The sequence below is a fragment of the Prosopis cineraria genome, unplaced genomic scaffold, assembly GCF_029017545.1.
Source record: "Prosopis cineraria cultivar Desert tree isolate PC_DT_omini unplaced genomic scaffold, ASM2901754v1 PC335, whole genome shotgun sequence".
NCBI classification, from domain to species: Eukaryota; Viridiplantae; Streptophyta; class Magnoliopsida; order Fabales; family Fabaceae; genus Prosopis; species Prosopis cineraria.
The window spans coordinates 19,505-40,407 of NW_026555662.1; the positions used below are offsets into that span (position 1 = coordinate 19,505).

The window sequence follows — 20,903 nt, forward strand, 5'->3', positions numbered from 1 at the left end:
AAAAATATTGGAATTTGTGAATGGAAAATGCTGGAGAACAAGGATCTTGTGAGAGAGAAATAATTTGTTGCCTTTTTGTCAACTCTTACAAGTTCCAGCTTGGTGGGCAAACCTAGAGATAGGGTTGGGAGGAGTCTCCTTATGGAGAAGATTAGAGAGGTTCAAAGTTCAAAGAAGCCCAATTGTTTTATGTTTAATGGCTTGATTGTCTTTTGCTCTTTATATGATTAAATTTCATAATACATCATTTACAGTTAACTTTTTTGGAAATTTACCCGCAAGCAGCTTTTGGGTGTGATTTTCTGGACCAAAACAGTTTCTAGTAGAATTGATTGACTTCAAATATTTTGGCTGTAGGCTCTAGCATACGACAAAGTTCAAACCCAACCACCCTCACCCACCCTTGCATGGTTTTAATGGCCTAGACGAAGTCAAAGTACAACAGCACATATATTGTACCAAGAGTGGGAAGAGAATATTTTACAAAACCGAACGACTTTATTATAAAAATAATTTCAAAGAAAAAGTGCATGCTGTGAAAGCGTGTGTGTGTGTGTGTGAGAGAGAGAGAGAGAGAGACCTGATATAGTTGCTTAGAATTATTCTGACCCATGTTCCATTTACTTAAATAAGAAGATTAGTTTCACCAAAACAAAAAAAGAGGAAGATTTGTTAATAAATGTAAATATGACGATATTAAATGATTTTTTGGCGAATCACATGGGGAAGGAACTGGTTCATTTTCATGTGCTACATAGAGAATTCCCTCTGTCTCGGTTTTTTTGGGCATGCGCTTTTTTTCTTTTTTGCCCACGGAAGAATTATATTAAAATTAACTAAAAAGTTTGAAATGCAAACAGAATCAAAACAGTACATGAACTAAAAAAAAAACAATTAGTCATGATCAAAATTTTAAGCACGAATTGACTCTGACTGTAAAGGAATTAGAGATATCAGAACTCGATCAATTGGATACAATCCTTTCAATGAAGCAGGAGCAGTCTAGTTAACAATCCAATTAGCTCTCCTGGTAATTCAAATCAATTGGCAATTCTGTCATAAAATGATGCTTTCACCCCCTACGAAGTTACTACACCTTTTTTATTTTTAAGAAACATGTAATTCATATTACAAGAATTACAAGAATTTTGAAGCATGTATTCACCGCACATAATGAAGCATGCTTGAATATTCCTGTAGGTGTTGTTATAAATTAATGGTACTATTGGAATCATTAGCAGTATTGATATTATAAATTTGAGCTTTTTTATTAGGGTAAATGATAGCAAGTATGTTGGCAATAGTTAGTGAAATAATAGCTTGAGTTGTGTCCAAGGACATTGTTCTTAAGAGCAATTTCGCCACACCGGATTGATCATGTAGCAACTTTTCAGGATTAATAGGCTCTTCCTATTAAAAATAGGGACACAGAACAACATAAATTCACACAATATACTCAAGTACTTGCACAATGAACTGATATGATAGAAGAGAAGATAAAGGTCAAGAGTACTAAAGCTTTCTTTGAACTTGTGGCAAACATTGCTCTCAAGATTGTCGGCAATAGCTAGTGAAATCTAATATGGATCGTACCCAAAGATACTGTTCTTAAGAGCAATTTCGCCACATCGGGTTGATCACGCGACAACTTTTCAGGATTAAACAAGCTCTTCCTACTAAAAGTAGGGACACAGAATAACAGAAATTCACATAACATACTCAGATACTTGCACAATGAACTAGCATGATAGAAGAGAAGAGAAAGGCCGAAAGTACTATGGCTCTCCCTGAACCTGTGGTAAGCATTACTTTTTATAAGCAGATCTCATAATGCTGAGCAATAAAACCATCTTAATCACAATTAAAAAATGATTTTAAATAATAATGTTGTTTAAATTATATGTTATAAAATAATAAATAGACTTAAATAATAATTCATGTTATTAATTTATAATAATTCCTTTTGAAATACTAAAAAATATTTATAATATCTAACAATCCCTATATATTTCAAAAGGAAAGAAAATTTTTTTAAAAAATTATTTTATACAAATAATTTATAACTTTATATAATAGTTTTCAAAACTTTAGAAAAAATGCCCAATTTATTTGATATCACATTTAGCTCACGCGTAAGTACTTGCATTTAAATGAGTCAACTTTTTTTCTAAGCTCATTTATTTGTCCAAATTCATACCTTAATATATATTGTTAAGGTCTTCATTTATTTAAACAATATGAAACTTTTTTTTTTTTTCGGACACAATTTCAACAAAGTAATCAAAAGAAAGGTGATGAATGGAACGTGGATGTTAATCTCTGACAAAGTTCCAGTCTGTTTTGAAACCATGCAATCATGTAGCTGCGTGGAAAAGGAGAAGTGCGAGGTTACACAGATCTTACAAAATCACTTGGCATGGTGTCCAAGCGGGGCGATAAGATTGCTTTACACAAAATTTATGTAATGGAAATGTGCGTGGTATTTTTCAAAAATATATCCTAACACAATATGGTAAATAATAAGGATAATTTAAAATAAAAGTCGTGAATATAACATAATTATTAATTAATTTTTAAAAAATTAAAATTTTAGTTCAATTCAAGAGATGAAAGTGAAAATAATTTAAACTGTAAAAAGATTAAAATATTTTTTACTTGTTATATAAAATTACTAGTTATTAATTTTTTTACTTTACTTATTAATTTACTAATATGAGTTAAAAATTTTATGAGTTGACATATCAATAATTATATAAAACTTGATATCAGTTATTCAATCATAAGCAGCAACATTAATTATTAAATTGCTAACTTTACTTGTTAGTTTACTACTTATAATTTACAACTGATATTAATAAATTAATAATTAAAATTAATAAATTGACAGTTAATATTACTACTTGTCTGACAAATAAATCTAAGTTACAAGTGATATTGATTAATTAATAAGTAAAATAAAAAAATTAATAAATAATGATTCTGCATGATAAGTGAATGATATTTTAATTTTTTTATAATTTTAACCTGAACTAAAATAAAATTTCAGAATTTTTTTTATATCTACTAATAATTACTATGTCACATCCCTAATTTTTATTTAAAATTCTTCTTAAATAATAATTAAAACTCGGTCAAGTGGCGTAGTATGGGAGGGAGGAGCAGGTTGGAGAGGCGAGGGGCTGAACCTGAATTGATCTTCCCAAGACGTGGAGGGGAAATAGGCCCCAGCCGCAGCTTGCTGGGTCTTCAGTATCAAACCCTCTTTTATAATCCCTATCATTGCCACCTAGTCGCCTTTTAATTACAGCTTCACCCCTCCTTCCCTTTGATTTTGCAGTGGCATCGTATGATTCTTCCCGCAGAACTCGGCGTTGCAATGCAAACAAAATTAAAGCGACAAATTTTTTGTAAAAATAAATATTTAATTTCTATAAATATTTACTTTGCTTTTAAATCTAATGTTTCCTTTTGGTAATTTTCTTCGCATTTATAACTCATTTGTAACTAATTAACAGCACTAATAAACTTGTTTATAGCATATTATTGTATCAAAAAATATGACATCTTTTTAAAGTCATTCTAAATTGTAAGTGATTAATTCTAACATAATCTCACTCATCTCTATGAAAAAAATATAACATCTTTTTAAAGCCATTCTAATTAATCATCATATTCCTTTGCTCTTATTTATAAATTATTTTTAACATATTTTACCAACACAAAAAAAAAGTTCTCAATTTTATCTTTATTAAATATATATACTTTAATAATATATTTTTTTTTTAACATTCAATAAAGGATAAAATAAAAAATTTATAATAAAAATTTAATGATATAATTTATAAATAATATTTAAAATTTTTTTTTCACTCTATTTTGCAAATAAAATTAGAAAGGGTATTCTTATTTAAATGTAAAAGTCTCTATTTTCGGACATTTTCAAAGAAATTCAAGGGGATGACTCCAAGACAGCCGCTTTTTGCCTTACATTTATTTAACCCCAAGCAGAACAGTGTCAAGACGGTAATTATAAGCACAAAAGGAGGCCATTTGATGTGGAACAAACTCTACAAATAAACACGCGAGGGTTGGCCATTGGTGGGTAGGCCGGAAGAGGAAGCAAGCACCAGAAAGCGTCTGGCAGCCAGAGGTTGGGAGCGTGTCTCTCTGTGGCATTGATTCGAAGTCTCCGGCGCACCCTCCCTTCCTCATTCGTCGGTCCTCCTCCATGGCTCTCCCAGAGACCTCACGCCGTAACTCTCTGATCCCTACCTTCCTCTACTCTCCCTCCTCCCCCAAAACCTTGCATCTCCAGAACATGCTCAGCTCTACCTCCGCCGCCGGCTCTTCTTCGGCTTCCAATATCGAAGTCGGATCGCCCAGGCCCAACTTCATGATTCCCACTCCAAGTGAGCCTGGTAAGATCCAGATGTACTCGCCTGCCTTCTATACTGCTTGTACTTTCGGTGGAATCCTCAGCTGTGGTCTCACTCACATGGCGGTTACACCTCTTGACCTTGTCAAGTGTAATATGCAGGTCCTTTTCTCTCTCGATCTGGCATTTTTTATGAAATCAACACTTAACAGTGCTTTTGCTTGGTTATTCTTTGCTCTACAAGCACTATGTTTCCCGATGAATTGGATCTGCGCTTTGTACTTAACTTACCTCTGATTGTTATTCTTTTTTGAGCATTTGAGAACTTTTGTGCTCATTGGACCGATCTGCGAATTGTGATCGTTGCGTTGGATTGAATGATCCCTTTCTTTATGTCAGATTTGTTTATTGATTTTCTTCTATTTCCTCCCAAAATTTGGGGGTCACCGTTGGTCGTATTTTCACTTGTGTTCTCCACCAATGAGATGCTGAAAGAAGAGACTTGAGGGATATTTTGATTATGAGATTGTCCATGTGATTTGATTGTGGTTTGACTTTAAAATCGCAAGCTATTATGTTAATTTGCCTTTAGTTCTTACTTGAATGGAATACTACTTGTTATCTCTGCCATCATTTAACTTTCTACCCGGGTATTTTTAGGCATTAGGTCCAACGTAGTTGTTGCCTTAGTTTTTCTCTGACCTCAATTATTAATTCCAGATTGACCCTGCAAAGTACAAAAGTATCTCGTCTGGATTTGGAGTATTGCTTAAAGAGCAGGGATTTAGGGGTTTCTTCAGAGGCTGGGTGCCTACCTTGCTTGGTTACAGTGCTCAGGGTGCTTGCAAGTTTGGTTTTTATGAGTTCTTTAAGAAGTATTATTCTGATATTGCCGGTCCAGAGTATGCAGCCAAATACAAGACGTTGATCTACCTTGCTGGTTCAGCGTCTGCTGAGGTTATTGCTGATGTTGCGCTTTGCCCCTTGGAGGCTGTAAAGGTTCGAGTTCAAACTCAGCCTGGTTTTGCTAGAGGTTTGGCTGATGGGCTCCCAAAATTCGTTAAATCTGAAGGAACCTTGGGGTATGCTTTTGAACTCTTGGAACTCTTAAACTGGTTCTGTTAGTAGATGATGTACTTTAATCGTAAAGGTTTCTGCATGCTATGACGCATCTCTAATGTTGTTGTTGTTGTTTTTTTTTTTTTTTACCAGGCTGTACAAGGGACTTGTTCCTCTCTGGGGACGCCAAATCCCGTGTAAGTACATTGTAACATGAATTTTGTAGACAATGACTTGAAGCTTGCGCTTTCATGCTGTTTATATTTTGGTCAGCGTACTTCATCTTGGTTTTAAATTTTAAGGCAATGATTTTTTACTTTAGAGTCTTCATCATCCCGTAAGCACCCATGCGCCACATATATTCTCATTTCCTGCTCATTGTACCACATTGTTGTTTCAAGCTTTGCTGCCTCATTCTTTTTCATGGCTGAAACCTCCTCAGTACATATGTTTTTCATGGAGATTGGATAGTTTTTTTTTTTTTTTTAAATACCAAAAGATTGGATAGTTTTTGTTACATGGAAATATTAGTAGTTAAGGGAGTTAAATCGTTAGAAGCTATATAAACTCCTATTAGTATTTTCAATGAAATTTTCAATTTCTGCATTCGTAATGATCCACGATGATAAAGATCAATATAAGGGGGGAGTATTCTCACGTGTGAATAGTAGTCGTGGACAGAAGGTTGGTTATATAGCACTTTACCAGTAAATATAAATAGAGATAGGTGTCTAATGAATAGATAAACCTTTTTATGTTTAGCATGTGTATCGAATTTGCTTTCTTGTTTGTTATTTAAACAATTCAAATCTTTTGTTTCTAGCTGTTTTTAGTTGGTTAAATTTAAGGTAACAAGTTTTTGGACAAGTCTACAGTCTAGTTTATTTTCTTTTTCTTTGTATTTTTTGGTTGCTAGTAAAAATATTCATCGTTAGTGGTGTCGTGTATTCATTTATAATTTTATTAGCTCAATGATGTGCCTTCATTTTGCATAGAGTCTGAGGAATAATCTGTGTTGTTCATGGCTCATTAACGATGCAACTTTCTACAAATTTGATGTTTTATATCGATTGCCAATTTTTTTTTTTTTGGTAAATTAGAGGGGCATATACCATTGTAATTTATCATTTTTATTTGTGACTTTAATTGGCTTGTATGGCCAAGGTAGACTTTGTGTATGGGTGAAACATACCATTGTGATGTATTATTTGTGTGGGTTGGAGTAAATACCTTTGGTTCTCAAAACACTGGAATAATTGTATTTGAGCTGGTAAAGAGCTGTAGTTTTTGGTCCTTTTAATTTTGAGCTTAGACCACGTATTTATGCCCAATATAATGTTGGGCTAATTGAGCAAGTTCTTCTTTTTGAGTTCAATCCGACCACCTATTTTACCTTTTTTTTTTTTTGTACCCAGTTCATGGGCTTTCTTTCTTTCTTTCTTTATTTCTTTTTTTTTTTTTTGGGGAAAGGACAGGCTGAAAGACTGAGAGTTTACAAATAGGAACTACTAGGATGTTTGTCAGCCCAATAAAAGGACCGAGCACCCAATAGAGGATTCATGCATAGTGCTAAAGTCATCAGAAATATTAAAGTTGGCTTGATTAATACATATGCACGATTAAATTTTTAACTAAAAAATGTCATATTTCATATAAGAAATCAATTAATCTCATGAACTTTAATATTTCTGATGACTTTAACACTTTGCATGAATGTTTTGGAATTTTGATCATGTATCTGTTCTTAGTCGGAGCCGTGAGTTACTCATGAGATGGCTGTGACTGTGAGAAGCTTATTCACGTAGTTAAGGTTGTATGAGCAAAGGGTGAAAATCTGGCATTTTTAACATTTTGTTATTGTCCAATTTTCTATTCATTATAGTATTCAATCTTTTTTTGTTGAGATATTATAGTACTTAACTTAATACCTATGATGTACTGCTTTTTGCTTTAATTAATGTTTGAAATCGAACCCTGTTTCATCTTATTGTTCTAGTTACTACTAGCTTGAAATTGTAACATAATTGTTAATGGAAGCCTATGAATCTGACTCTGATGTATGGATTCTTAAGTGGAATGTTAATGACGGTCTTTCCTGCAGATACAATGATGAAGTTTGCTTCTTTTGAGACTATTGTCGAGTTGATCTATAAGCATGCCATCCCCACGCCAAAGAATGAGTGCAGTAAACCTCTGCAACTTGGTGTTAGTTTTGCTGGGGGATACATTGCTGGTGTATTTTGTGCTATTGTATCTCATCCTGCTGACAACCTCGTCTCCTTCCTGAACAATGCCAAGGGAGCTACAGTTGGTGACGTGAGTACTGGACTAATTATATTTTTTTTTCTGATAACAGGACTAATTAGATCTTATTGTGTTTCCACTGCTTTGACGAGTTTCTTAAACGTGTTCTACTGTCTAATGCAGGCTGTGAAGAAGCTTGGTTTGTGGGGTCTTTTCACCCGTGGACTCCCTCTCCGTATTGTTATGATCGGAACTCTCACTGGAGCTCAATGGGGAATATATGATGCTTTCAAAGTTTTCGTGGGGCTGTAAGTTCTCGAAAATTCTGACTGTTTTATTTATTTCAAGTTCTTTATCAAGAAGTACTGACGGAGTTCCTTGGTTCTTCAGGCCAACCACTGGTGGTGTTGCTCCTGCTGCCGCTCCTGCATCTCAGCTAGCCAAGGCTTAGAATCTCCAATGAAGCGAGATACGAGTTCATTTCTACCCCCTAGATCACTTAGAAAACCAACGCAAAGACCATAAATAAAGTAAGTGCTGAAGTTGCCTGAGTTAGCTCACGCTCGGTTGGTAATATTTTTTTCAATTTCAGACTTCTGTTACCAATTTTCATGTCTCGAGTAATTAATTCTTTTGGGATGGTTTTGCTCTCATCCTTAGTGCTGAACATTTTAGTTAGGGATGATATAGTTTTGCGTGTTAGAATCATTCATCCCATGGAAAATGGGATGCACATTTTCTTTCTAATCTCTGCAAAAGTATGGACACGTGCAATGCATAAATTGTGACTTTTTCCCCCTTGAACTATTTTATTGGATGTTCATGATTGAATTGTTCGGGGTATACACGTACGTTAAGATTCGGTTACTGAATTGAAAGTTCCATTCACACTTGGACGCAGGACGCAGATATGTTCCCAATTAAGCGGTTAATGAATGTATTGAACTTTCAGTCTTGCCAAGAATCATTTCGGACTCGATTTCTATTTACACATATTGACGCCTCTTGCCATCGTCGCCAATAGATGTCATGGATGTCCTATTCTCAGTTATACGCGTATATTGATAGGACGAGGGCTCCGCATGGGTGAATTTGGGCGGGGCAGGGTTACTCGGGTTTGGCTCAGCCTGACCCAAACAAGGTTGAATTTCGTAAAAGCTCAGCCTGAATTCATCCAGGTTTCGGATCGGCAAGCCGCCTATTTTTTCGCACGATTTCATCACTATTTTCACCTAATAGTATCAAAATAATGATTTTAAGTACATCAACAAACAATTCAAGTCCAAATCAAAAAGAACAATTCATTTGATGTTCAAATTCTAAAGTAACAATTCAAGTTCAATATGCTAATTTAAAATCTAAATTAAACAATCCCACAAAATTTCAGCCTTTGATTCATTTTTGTACTCACAGACAACGCGCAAGAGAGAAGGAGAGAGAAGAAAACCTCTTGAGCTCGTGGGTCCTAGCCATGGGAGTTGAGCGGATTGTAGAGAAGAAACAATGGTTGCCAAGCTGCCAAGCAAATATAGAGAAGATGGAGATGGTCGTTGAGCTGCCAAGCAGATGCAAAGATGACCGCCGAGCAAAGGTGAGAGGATTCGATGGCCAAGGGTTCTGTGCCAGGCGAGATAGTGATTTCAACTTTCTACGGCCGTGTCTTCCGACGTTATGTGCGAGACGCATGGTGAGAGAAAGATTTGAGACTAGGAGTACACTCATCTTAAGTTCAACAAAAGTAGAGATGAAAAATCGAGCAGGCTCAGCTCTTTAAGAGCAGAGGTTTTAAAACTTAATTTCTTAATTTTTGATTTAATCTTAAAGTTTGGTCTTTATTCGAAGAGCTTAGTGCCAAGCTCACAAGCCTGCTTTCAAAAAATAAAAAAATAAAAATATAAAAATTATAATTTAAGTAAAATATTCTAAAATTTAAAATAAAATAAATTAAGGTTTTACATCAAATAAGGATTTTAAGGTCAAAATTTAAGATGAAACTTAAAATCTTCATTAATCTAAATCTAAATCATTCTCATCCTCATCTAAAAATAGAATATTAGATTCTTCATATGTAGGTTTACTTGTTAAAAATAAAGGGTAAAGGTTCAATGTCAATTATCTCAGTAATTTTTTTTCATCACCTATAATAAATATTAATTAAATCATGTGATTATCAAATATATATATATATATATGTATATCATATGACAAAATATAAAAATTACCTTAAAATGGCATTAACTACGGGTACAAATTAATGCTTGTACATTATTTAGAAGAAGGTAAGCATGATACTTTGTTAGAACACGGAAGCTTATACTAAGTCGATTCACTAACTATTGTAATGATCGAAATACTTAAAATATCACTTGCCATACTTGACAGATTAGGAAATTATTGTTAATTAGTTTTTCACCAATACAACACATCTAATTCTAGAAACTAGTGTCCATCACGGGAAGTTTCCAAATAATAATCTAATTCAAATTTTTCAATGGAAGAAACATACCTACTCTTGAAATTAAGAAAATCTTACATTTAAAAAAATATGGTAAGTTTTTAGTTTCTTTCTAATTTTAAAAAATTATAACAGGGTTTGGAGTCAACTCTGGGCCCGAACTTCTTTTTAGGACTTATCAAGACTGAGCTTAAAAGCCCGGTTACCTTAAAAATCACCCATTTTTTAAGTTTGAAACCTTATTTAAACAGGGTCTCAAGGCTCGGCCTTTATTTTCAATTCTACAACCAAGACAATGATGACTAATGAGATAATAATGAGATCAATGAAGAAGGACAAAGGAAAGAGAAAGAGGGACTAGTGTTTGCATTTGCTCGAGTGAAAACTAAAGAGAAGCCACAACACAAGTGATGCGTTTAATGTGGCTGGCTTGTCGAGTGAAGGAGGCCCAAGACTGAACCCAAAAAAATGAAGAAAAGGGTAATCAGCCTAACCCAAATTTTATCAAACTTATTCAGGTAACTTGAATAAGCTTAATTTTTTGGCTTCACCCCAACCTTTTTAGAGTTTATTTGAATTTTGCCTGAATTACTGGTTCTAATGAAAATAGAAGACTAATCATGTTTTTATTAAAAAACACGTCAATTTTTTGCAGTTACGTAAATTCTTTTTGCAACAGAATTATTATGGCATCCTCATACCCAAGTTTTGGGCCCATATGATATTTAGAGAGAATCGGGCAGTTACCATATGAAAGAATTGATAGTAATACACGTCTTAAAGATTCTTCTAGCAAACAGTGTCGTACTGATGACCCTGATGCAAGAAGAAAACGCGATAGATTCCATGCTCAAGCAAAAAGGAGCAATGAAAAACTACTTCGTTGAATAATATGGGTAAAACACAGACGGGGCGGAGTCGTCCAAAGTCCAAGCCCCAGAACCAGAGGCATGACCTTCCACAACCTCTACATCGCTAGTTAGAATATCAACCTGGCAAAGCCTTGCAGATTCGGTAGATCTCCAACGGATCAAGCCTACTTACATGGATAGAACTTCTTTACTGATTGGATGCTGCTGTCCATCGAGATTAATACTTATAATTTATATAAGCTCACGGCAACATGTGTGTGTGCGTTCGTGTTTTCTGTGGTAACATAATAGCAGTTACTCGATTCGTACTAGTACAAATGTTTCTGGAACATCTTTTCCGGGAAAAAACCTTGTTACGGCCAACTCACAGAAAGAAATTCATCGTGGTGGTTCTTTTTGGATGTTACGGGGGTAAATCGACCTTGAGTTTGCTATGTAGCATAAAGTTAACAAAACATACAATAATTTAAAGGGGCATACCAAACGTCTAAAACTACCCAAATTTCATATCGCAGACGAGAAAGGCTGGTGAAATAACTTAAAAATACAAATTGCAAATGATCACCCTGGTCCCCAAACTCTGCACTAAAATTCACCAGTCCCTTCTTTTAAGTCTTAGTGCTCCAAACAATTAATGGAATTTGAACCAAATGTACTATATCTTAGATCGCCCTCCGGCATTATTGTTGTTCAAAGAAAAATACTTTATGGACTATGAAACATGAGATAGGCCCTTATTTTTTGAGCGCTCATACGAGATTGATAGTGAAGGATACGTACGGATGGCCATCAGAATCCCCTGCAAGACCGGTCATACCACCCCCTGCTTCATCCTCGATCTTCCAGTATGCACTGCAGATAATATCAAAGGGGCAAACTGAGCAGTTATTACACACATAAAGATAACAGATATGATGCAATAAACACCTAGTCTAGTCAATTTGCACAGAAGAACTTCACAAAAAGTGGTACGTGGATTAGTATAAAATGCCAAGGTCCATCAACTTCACCCATACACTTACAGCATACACAGAAATTAGATACTTGCCTGTTTGCACTGTCACACAAGCCTTCAAGTATAGAACGTACTTTCTTCTCACTTTTTGCAGACGGGGCTAAGACGGCTGCCTGCAATCGAGCAAGACCAATGGTAAATAAAGATTTTAAGAAACAAAAGTGATAGGCGGCAAATTTGTTAGGTCTAGAACAGTATCTGTACCAGGAAAGAAGGTGGCAGACCATATCTCAAAATGCTCTCGGTAAATACACGTATAGCGCAAAAGTGCATCCAAGAGCTGAAAACCTTCAGGCAGGAAAGCAAATATAACAAGTGAATACTTTCAGCATCTATAGTAATTGTGAAGGTAATAATAATTGCAAGACTTGTCAATTATTAATACATCTTATGACCTATGATTTTATGATGGCAGATAGCAAAATATTCAAGGCAAATAAGCTACAGAAAATTTGAACAAAAAAACTGAGTACTACTTCATAACGCTAGACTCTGGCTTGTCCAGCAACAGACACATCAAGGCGTATTCCATTATGTAGGTGGTTTCGCAATTGACTGCACTATTTTTTTCTACGATATCATTGGTTTCTCAAAACTCCTTGTAAGTTTTGCATTAAATAACTGAGGCGTATTTGCAAATTTAATGAAATAATGAACAAATGGATAATACCTCTCCATAACTTGTATAACACCATTGCAAAAGAATTCCTCTCGTGCTTTCCTGATCTTGCACCAACTTCTCTAGCTCCTGCTTCCGGCTATCATGTGTTTCTTGGCTGTACTCAAAATCACGAATCTAAAGGCAATGACAAATAGTAAGTCACTTAACACCTCCAATTGGCTCAAGATTCAATAAAGTACAACTTTGCATTAGGTGTCCAATGCATGCCTTGGTTAATAGTTATTAGTTCCTCAACAAAAATCTAAACAGAACTCTAAATCTTCCCAAGATTAATTTAGATTAACAGATGGGCACAAATAAGAAATTTATGGGCAGTACTTACTTGAAACCCCTTTTCACGTGCACTAGTCCTAAAATTGTCTGCAACACGTGTGAAGAGTGTTACAGTATAAAGAGCATACTCATTATCCTCATACAACAACTTGGAAGACCTGGGTACCTACAAAGTAAAATGTAATCAGAATAAGCACATCATGGCCCCAAAAAAAAAATAATAATAATAATATAGCAGCTCAGAAAGCATAAAACAAGTACAGAAACAATCAATTTGCAAATTATTGGACATTTTAGATAAACCATAGAGACCACTAATTATCAAAGAGGACAGAATTCAAATCACTAAATACAAAAATTTCAAGAAAGTAGCAGAAGAAATTCGACATTGTCAGTAAATATGGTAACTTTACCACATAGCTTGTCAATGTTTCATAGCTTGAGAGCCAGTCCTTTTGAGAATACTTAGGAACAATTGCAAGTAGGGTAGTTAAATGCTCTGATGTTATAATATCCTCGGGTTTTACCAGGTTGGAAAGATCACGAACAGCTAAGCTGAAATAGACAGAAGTTTATCAGCTAGATAAAAAATAAAACCAAATGGAAGCTACAATCAGCATTGAACTACATCTTCACCTTCCACTTTGCTTTCGGTTGATAGCATTTAGTTGACTGCGGATATTGTTATACTCAGCAACACGAACCTGACATATGACAGTCGTGAGGCCCAAACAATCAATTCAATATATATTGTAATTTATATGCATAAGAAAAAATACAAACTTTTTAAGCTTTCTCTAAAAATCATGCAGTTATTTTCAAATATGTGGATGATTAAAAATATTGAAATGATTGAATTTAGTGTGATTATGATTTCTTCCAGTTCAATTGCTCGTCTTACAGATGAACAAGTTAATTGGTGACTTAATAGCCTTTATTATATAGTTTACCATCTGAAACAGGTTTTAAATCACTACCATTTTTAGTTGCATGAGGGCCTTCAGACCACTTCTTCCTAATTGAGCATATGCGGGGAAAAGAACAAATGCCCAAGACAGATAGACCAGAGAAATTGATGTCAAAGCAGATAAGAATGCATAAGCAGATAGCTTATTCTTCCTCTAAAATGTTGGTGACTGCATTCCAAACAAGCCTTTTCCCCAAAAAAAAAAAAAAAAAAAAAAGATTGCCACATTCCGAAGTACCAACTCTGCCTTGCTAGCTTAAATCAACCCAGGAAAAGCGCATTTAGCATCCCTCAGCTAGCTGTTAGGCAGTAAGAAAATCAAGACGACTAAAAATCATCTTGAGTGAGTGATTTAGCACTAGAGAGACTAGGAACAGAACAAGCAAATTATAAGCTGCAATAGTGAATTGTCCTAAACTAGAAGATAGCCGCAACTAAAGAGCGGGAACAACATAAAAACCTTCAGATCATCCTCAATTTTTGCCACTTGACCGTGAATACCTTCCACAATCTCCTTCAAAGGCGACATAGTCGGGTACTTAGCTTCATCCCAAACAAACCTTCCACCAAAGGGACAGCTTCAGCACTCAACAAAAATATGACTGGAACAAGAACAGGTTAAATATTCAGTGATCAAGGTAATCAACCAATATACCTGGTCAAGTATGAATCGACTGGTACCCCATCAACCGTCAGCCCGCTGCTCACAACGCCAGAAACTTTCTCCAATTCCTCAATCTGTCGCCTGATCTTGTGTGACACTCCTTCCATGAAACTGTTTGCCTGCAAAAAAATTTAGCTTTGCATTTTAACACCCGCATAACACAATATCGGCACCAGAACTATGAATCAAGGAAATCATACAATTCATATAGAAGCACCGAAACAGGTAAAGACAAAAATCTCGCATCTGAAATCACAAACCCGACCAACCATAGATCTACAAATTAGTATTAGAGATTGGTAAACAACGTTAAGCTCAAAATTGTAGGAAATTCACCTTCACAAGATCATCGCTAAGAGAAAGAAGAGAATCTAGGGTTCCAACCCGGAGATTAGGTATATTGAACTGCAAATGAAATGAAGCAGGGTTAAAGGAAATTAAGCACTGTGAGGGCAGATCTTGAGAAAGAGAAGGATAGAGTACTCTATAAAGAGGAGTATCGAAGGAATGCTTGGAGATTTGTTCCTGCAATCGAGTCCAGAGAGCTGATGCCGAATTTTGAACGGGAAGAGAGACTACCCAGTATCTGGTCGCCATTGTAGCTCTGGGTTGGACCTCTGATCACAGAGGAGAGGGGAGAGAGAATGAGGGATAGTGAACAGGCCGTTGGTCTACTAAGCCGAGGAATAGAAATTATGCTCGTTTTTCACCCCAGCCCCGTTCCCCCCAGTGTTCTAGTTACCAAACAAGCGGTTAGAAGTTCCTTTCCTCCATCTCGACCGATTGGTTTTACCCCAAAAAAAAAACATTCATGAATTTAGCAGAGAAAGTCATTTATTTATTGCGATCCCACGCAGCTATCACGTTATAAGTCGAGTCCGGGTTCTTACAAGCTGGATCGATTTAAATAGTTGAATGTGCCTTAAAATAAATCTTTCTCCAATGATATGTGATAAATTCTCATTAATAATTAGAATAAAATTTCACAGTTGTACATTATACAAAATCTGGAAAATAAATCTTAGTATCACAATATGAATTCGACTGACAATAATTTTTGCATTTCATATCAATACCAATATTCATTGATAGATTAATATTGATATCTCTATTCTTTCACTGAAACTACATTTTTCCTTTTTGTATGCTATACCGTCTTTTTAAAAACAAAATAGAGCATCAGAGCATCAATTACTTCGCTCTACCATATGAGCAACCGAATTTAACATGCTGCTGCCGCTGCAGCAGACAGCACGACAGGCAGTAGGGCATCAATTTTTAGATTCCAGCCTGAGACGTCCTCCAAAAAATGGACTGAATAACATCCTAGTGAGTGCGTGACGGAAACAAGTAATTTTTTTTTTTAATAATCCGGAAACAACAAAATCTCTTTATGTATTGTCAACCCACTCTTGGAGAATAAAACCATTATTTACTCTGACATGAATTAATTTTTCCCCTACACGGTCTTACCCTCACCTTGTATCAAATAAAAATATCTATGTATTCTTGACTAAACGGATTATTTTTTCCCGCACTAATTTATAACTGAAAGTCACTGTTACATGCACTGTCAAGGGATTTCATATTAAAAAAAGGGCTCGCAAATGTGACTATGATTCACCCACCAATCAATAAAATTCCATTCTCCCATGTGATCCCTCATATACAAGCAAGTTCCAATTTCCAATGAATAAGCACAATACACAGGGACAATTACAGCTGCAACTATACAAATTATCTCATGACCAGACTGAGAGATGGATAGATTTCCCTACAACAGGGCAAATTCCCTTGCGTCTGAGGATAAATCTCGTGTTCTGCTGCTCCATCCAAGTCCAACGCTTCGGCGATGGCGGTAAAATTAAATACAAGCGCAGGGCGTACCGGTAGATTTTAAAAAACTACCCATGACAAATTGAAACAAAATCGCTTTCCATGGCTCCTGACTTCAATTACTCCTATTTTAGCTCGTAAGCAATAGCTTCTTCACTTAATCAGTCTTCCTATCCTTGCCCTCTGTCCGCTGCTTAACTGGCTCAGCAGGAAAGTATTTTATACCCACTAAATCACCAACTCTGCTGATAACCTATCAAGAAAAGGAACAAAATCAAAAAGTTAGAACAATAAACATAGAGCAGAAGAAACAAATTTTTGCAAGATGCAGGGGGCACCAACTAAAATGATAAAAAGCGTATTGGAACCGTCCATGGTAAAGACACTGCTCGTCATGCAACGAACCACAACAATTACCTCCACAAACAATTAAATGATGCATGCGGAATAAAAGTTACCACTGGGGTGAGAAACTAAGCATATACCTCCAAAGCTTTAATAAGGTCTTCCCTTGAATGAGAAGCAGATATGCATATGCGTGCTCTTGCTAACAGTAAGGGGGTTGCTGGAAATGCCACTGTCACAATGGCAACCTGAAACGGTAACATTCAGCAGTAGCAGGCTTTTAATAATGATAATGATAATAATCAAAACAAAAATGCATATTGCTGCCAATCAAATGGGTTAAATATGAACGAGGGGCGCAAATGGTTCAACATTCTCACATTCTGCTTAAGGCACTCCCTTGAGAAAGCAGGGATCTTGGCTGGGTTGTAGAGCATGATTGGCATTACTGGAGAATCATTATCCCCAAGGACCTCAAATCCCATCTTTTGCAGTTCTGACCTGAAGAAATTGCTGTTGTCACGAATTTGCGCAAGTTTCTTGGCACCTATATTAAAACAAGAAGCTTCAGGAAAAAATTCAAAGCAGACAGGTGAAGAAATAACAGAAGTGCCCATCAAACCTCTGTTGGAGCCATCCTCTCCAAGAATGACTTTTATGGCAGATATTATTTGTTGCGCAGCTGGTGGTGAAATTGAAGTTGCATAAAGATGAGCAGGGCAAGTGTACTTCAAGTATTGGATAAGTTCCTGATCAGAGTTCCAAAATCTCATAATAAGAATTGCGCTTCAATTGTAAGATTTAAAATATTAAAAAAAAAATCAAAAGCTTCAGTATACTGTGATGAACATTGCCAAAAAGCAATCTGAAACATTAGCAGTGCAAAACAAATGGTCTTCTGCAAGTAAACTCCAAAATCACTCTAACCTCCACATGTAAAGACGATAATGTTCTATAAGCAACTTTGAAATCAATTCCAAACGACTTCAGTTGCATGAATCTAACACTCTAAAGTTCCCTCCCATTCCAAAACTCTTGACTTCTATATGTTAATTCATATTTCTCTTCAGATACAATCAAAGCATTCTGCAACTAAATGACAATGCTGGTTCACATGAAAAGAAAAAAGTTATAGTCCATGAGATAAAATTTTCAGAACAACTCTTCCTAGTCTTTTTTTAGTGTGATATTTTAAGGGTACAAACCTTAGATCCTGCAATGTATCCCCCACATGATCCAAAGGATTTGGTGAATGTCCCCATCATAATGTCAACATCAGCAGTATCCACGCCTAAGAGCTCACAAACACCTCTACCTGTCTTGCCCACTGCTCCAATGCTGTGTGCCTCATCCAAATAAGTATATGCCTACAAAGCAACCAAAAGAAGAAGAATGTAAAAGGAAACTGGCAAAAGCAATTGTCAGTATATGCCTATCAAGCAATCTGGATTCTCATCCCTCATTCTGGATTCATTCATTTTAGATTATATCGGCTCAAACTTTTAAAGTTTGGATGCAATAAGCGTTTTACAACTCCAACAATTTGCATGGACACAAACCAATTATAATAGATTCTTTCCTAGCATTTACTGCAAGCCTCATACCCATACAGCATTATAACAAATTAAGCATTTTTAAAAGCGAAATAACCCAACATATACCACCTCCCTCATCTAAAGTGAAAAGGCATGTGGAAAACAAAAACAAAGGGATGACAAAATTGCACATTAGATCAGAGCTACTACATCAACCAACCTTATATTTTTTGCATATTGCTATGACCTCTGGAAGTTTACAAAACTCCCCTTCCATGCTGTAAATCCCTTCCACAATGACAATTATCTTCTTCCAAGGCCTATGGGTCCTTGGCTGTCCCTCTGCAATTTGTTCTCTTAAAACCTCTTCAAGGTGAGATGGTACTACAGGAAAGAAAGTCAAAGAGAGCGTGAACGAAATAATACAAAAAATTCCAAGAACACCAAAACATTAACGCAGCTACACAGCTACAGGAGGGTGAATAGGTAAAAAATAAAACGCAGAAGCCAAATCCACAATAAGAATTTCCAAAGAAAACCTTTTGTGTTCATAGATATAGGCAAACTGCAGTCTTTTCTTTCTGAGAAGTGGTGGGAAGGGGGGTCAACCCAAAGAATTTCAAGTCTCAAATTCTTTATACAGCATGAAACACATGTCACCATGTAGAATCCAAATAACCAAGATTTATTATAATCCATAGAAGATGATATAGAACAGGACAGCAGTCACAATTATAAATCCCAACTGAACCCATAATACTTTCCTATCAGAATGAGAGAGATGCTGCTAATAGCCAACAAACTTTGTATCCAGAAATTGAAAAACTGACCATTCATTCCCTAATCAAAATTGTTTACTTCGGTAAGAAGCAAAGCCACTTACTGTTGTGTTGAAAAACACGAATAGTAGCTCCAGATCCTCGTGCACCATTGACAATGGAGTTGTGGTTCAATGAATCGCTGATGATTAAGCTTCCCTATAAAATGTAGACATATAAACTAATAATTATGTGGATATCCTTGATGTGCCAACAAGGAGACCTCTCTAAACATCTTACAGACCTTCCCCACCAGGACCGGAAGAATAGCAGAGTTTGTCACATAGCCCATACCAAAAACCAGAGCTGCCGGCTTTCCAACAAAGTTTGCAACACACTCCTCGAGTTCATTATGTAATGCAGTTGTGCCTATTAGAGAAACCACAGTTGAGGAAACCTGATTGAATATTTGCATGGATAAGCAAAGAGAATTTTGTTTGTTGGCCATTTATGAACTAATATCCTTACCCCCATCCACCCGACTGCTGCAAGTACTTGGAGAATACTTCTTCAATGACTCAACTACCCGGGGTGTGCAGTATTCATCTGCTGCCGCAAAGCCAAGATAGTTGTATGATCCCAAGTTGAGGCATCTGCTAACTTTTTCTGTTCTTCTGTACTTGGACAAATGAAATGATTACAAATAAGTACCTTATGATAGCGTAGTTCTGAAGAAACAAATTTGAGGAACAAAAATTAAGATATCCAAAAAACAAGAATAGGCATAAAAATTATAAAAAGAATTGTACTTCAGTGTCTTGTTATTATCATTTGAATAGCGTTCAACAACGTCAAACCAAGCATCAGGAGCACTTGCTATTGGTCTGCCAAAGCAGTCCTGTCAAAAGAGAACTTTTCATGAGACAGATAGTTAAATAAAGACTACCCACAAACTTGTAGTGTAGATACGTTTACTAATTTTATTGCAACTGTTTTAGTACACAAAAATAATGACGAACTTCAATTCGTTTTTATTTTTTAAAAGAAAGAGTGTTCAAGCATCCAACTTCGAGGGCAGAGCGTTCCAAACGTTGGTTCACCTAATAACGAATTTGTTAGTAACATTACTCCATAATCAGCGCTCAAGCAACTTCAAGCTATAATGTATCTCGTAAAACACGAATCCAACCATTGAAAGAATCCAAGATGAGGCCAGAATAGCGTCTATCTATATTCAAGATAACATTAACACTGCGCAGCAAATTAGTATAGAGATGAAAGGGTTTGGTTGAAAATGAATCAATGAAAACTGGGAAAAGAGAAAATGGACCTGAATACGAAGATATAGTCGACGGATATAGAAATCCTCGAGTCCTAAGCAGATCGGAGCGTAACCCTGCTTTGCAGAAATAACGCATCGGTCAAAAAGCACACTTGATAAAATCATGGGAAAAATATGAAGAAGGCCACAGACCTGGAGGTTGTTAGAGCTGAACCAATCCATAAGTTTCCGACCGAAATCTCTCAATTGACCGAAGGCGAAGAGCAAGCCGTAACTAAAGTAAGTAGTTAATGCAGTCAAATACGGAATTGCAATCATCTTGAGCCTTAGAAAAAGAACGAGACGAAAGGTTGGGAGAACAAGAAATAGAAGCGGATCTGGTTTCTAAAAATTTGAAGAGTCTATGCTTCGATGGCAGGAGCCGGTTGCTGGCCGGCGACGATAAAGCAGAATCCGAAACTCAGAACCGTTAAAGGAGAAAAGGGGGAAGAGAGAGAGAGGTAACGACAGACAATGATGGGAATGCCGAATTGGGAATGGT

General features: G+C 36.0%; 3 protein-coding genes across 3 annotated transcripts; 1 reads left to right on the plus strand and 2 right to left on the minus strand.

Annotated features, from left to right (window-relative positions):
* The first annotated feature begins 4,081 nt into the window (after nt 1-4,081).
* On the plus strand, nt 4,082-8,509 carry LOC129296468 (mitochondrial phosphate carrier protein 3, mitochondrial-like). The gene is made up of 6 exons (XM_054935063.1): nt 4,082-4,537; nt 5,096-5,457; nt 5,588-5,631; nt 7,536-7,750; nt 7,862-7,986; nt 8,069-8,509. The coding sequence occupies exons 1-6, from the start codon at nt 4,229-4,231 to the stop codon at nt 8,127-8,129; spliced, it is 1,116 nt and encodes a 371-aa protein (XP_054791038.1). The 5' UTR covers nt 4,082-4,228; the 3' UTR covers nt 8,130-8,509.
* A 2,942-nt stretch (nt 8,510-11,451) lies between these two features.
* On the minus strand, nt 11,452-15,359 carry LOC129296464 (V-type proton ATPase subunit C-like). Its single transcript, XM_054935059.1, has 11 exons — nt 15,090-15,359; nt 14,943-15,011; nt 14,598-14,725; nt 14,403-14,502; nt 13,612-13,679; nt 13,389-13,530; nt 13,025-13,141; nt 12,691-12,816; nt 12,225-12,308; nt 12,054-12,133; nt 11,452-11,857 (listed from the first exon to the last, which is right to left on the minus strand). The coding sequence occupies exons 1-11, from the start codon at nt 15,201-15,203 to the stop codon at nt 11,755-11,757; spliced, it is 1,131 nt and encodes a 376-aa protein (XP_054791034.1). The 5' UTR covers nt 15,204-15,359; the 3' UTR covers nt 11,452-11,754.
* Nucleotides 15,360-16,216: 857 nt separating this feature from the next.
* Nucleotides 16,217-20,903, minus strand: LOC129296461 (long chain base biosynthesis protein 2a-like). The gene is made up of 12 exons (XM_054935057.1): nt 20,555-20,903; nt 20,411-20,476; nt 19,890-19,978; nt 19,609-19,754; nt 19,385-19,509; nt 19,206-19,299; nt 18,543-18,706; nt 17,993-18,154; nt 17,410-17,536; nt 17,168-17,334; nt 16,928-17,035; nt 16,217-16,695 (listed from the first exon to the last, which is right to left on the minus strand). Exons 1-12 carry the CDS (start codon nt 20,678-20,680, stop codon nt 16,600-16,602), a joined length of 1,470 nt encoding a protein of 489 aa, XP_054791032.1. The 5' UTR covers nt 20,681-20,903; the 3' UTR covers nt 16,217-16,599.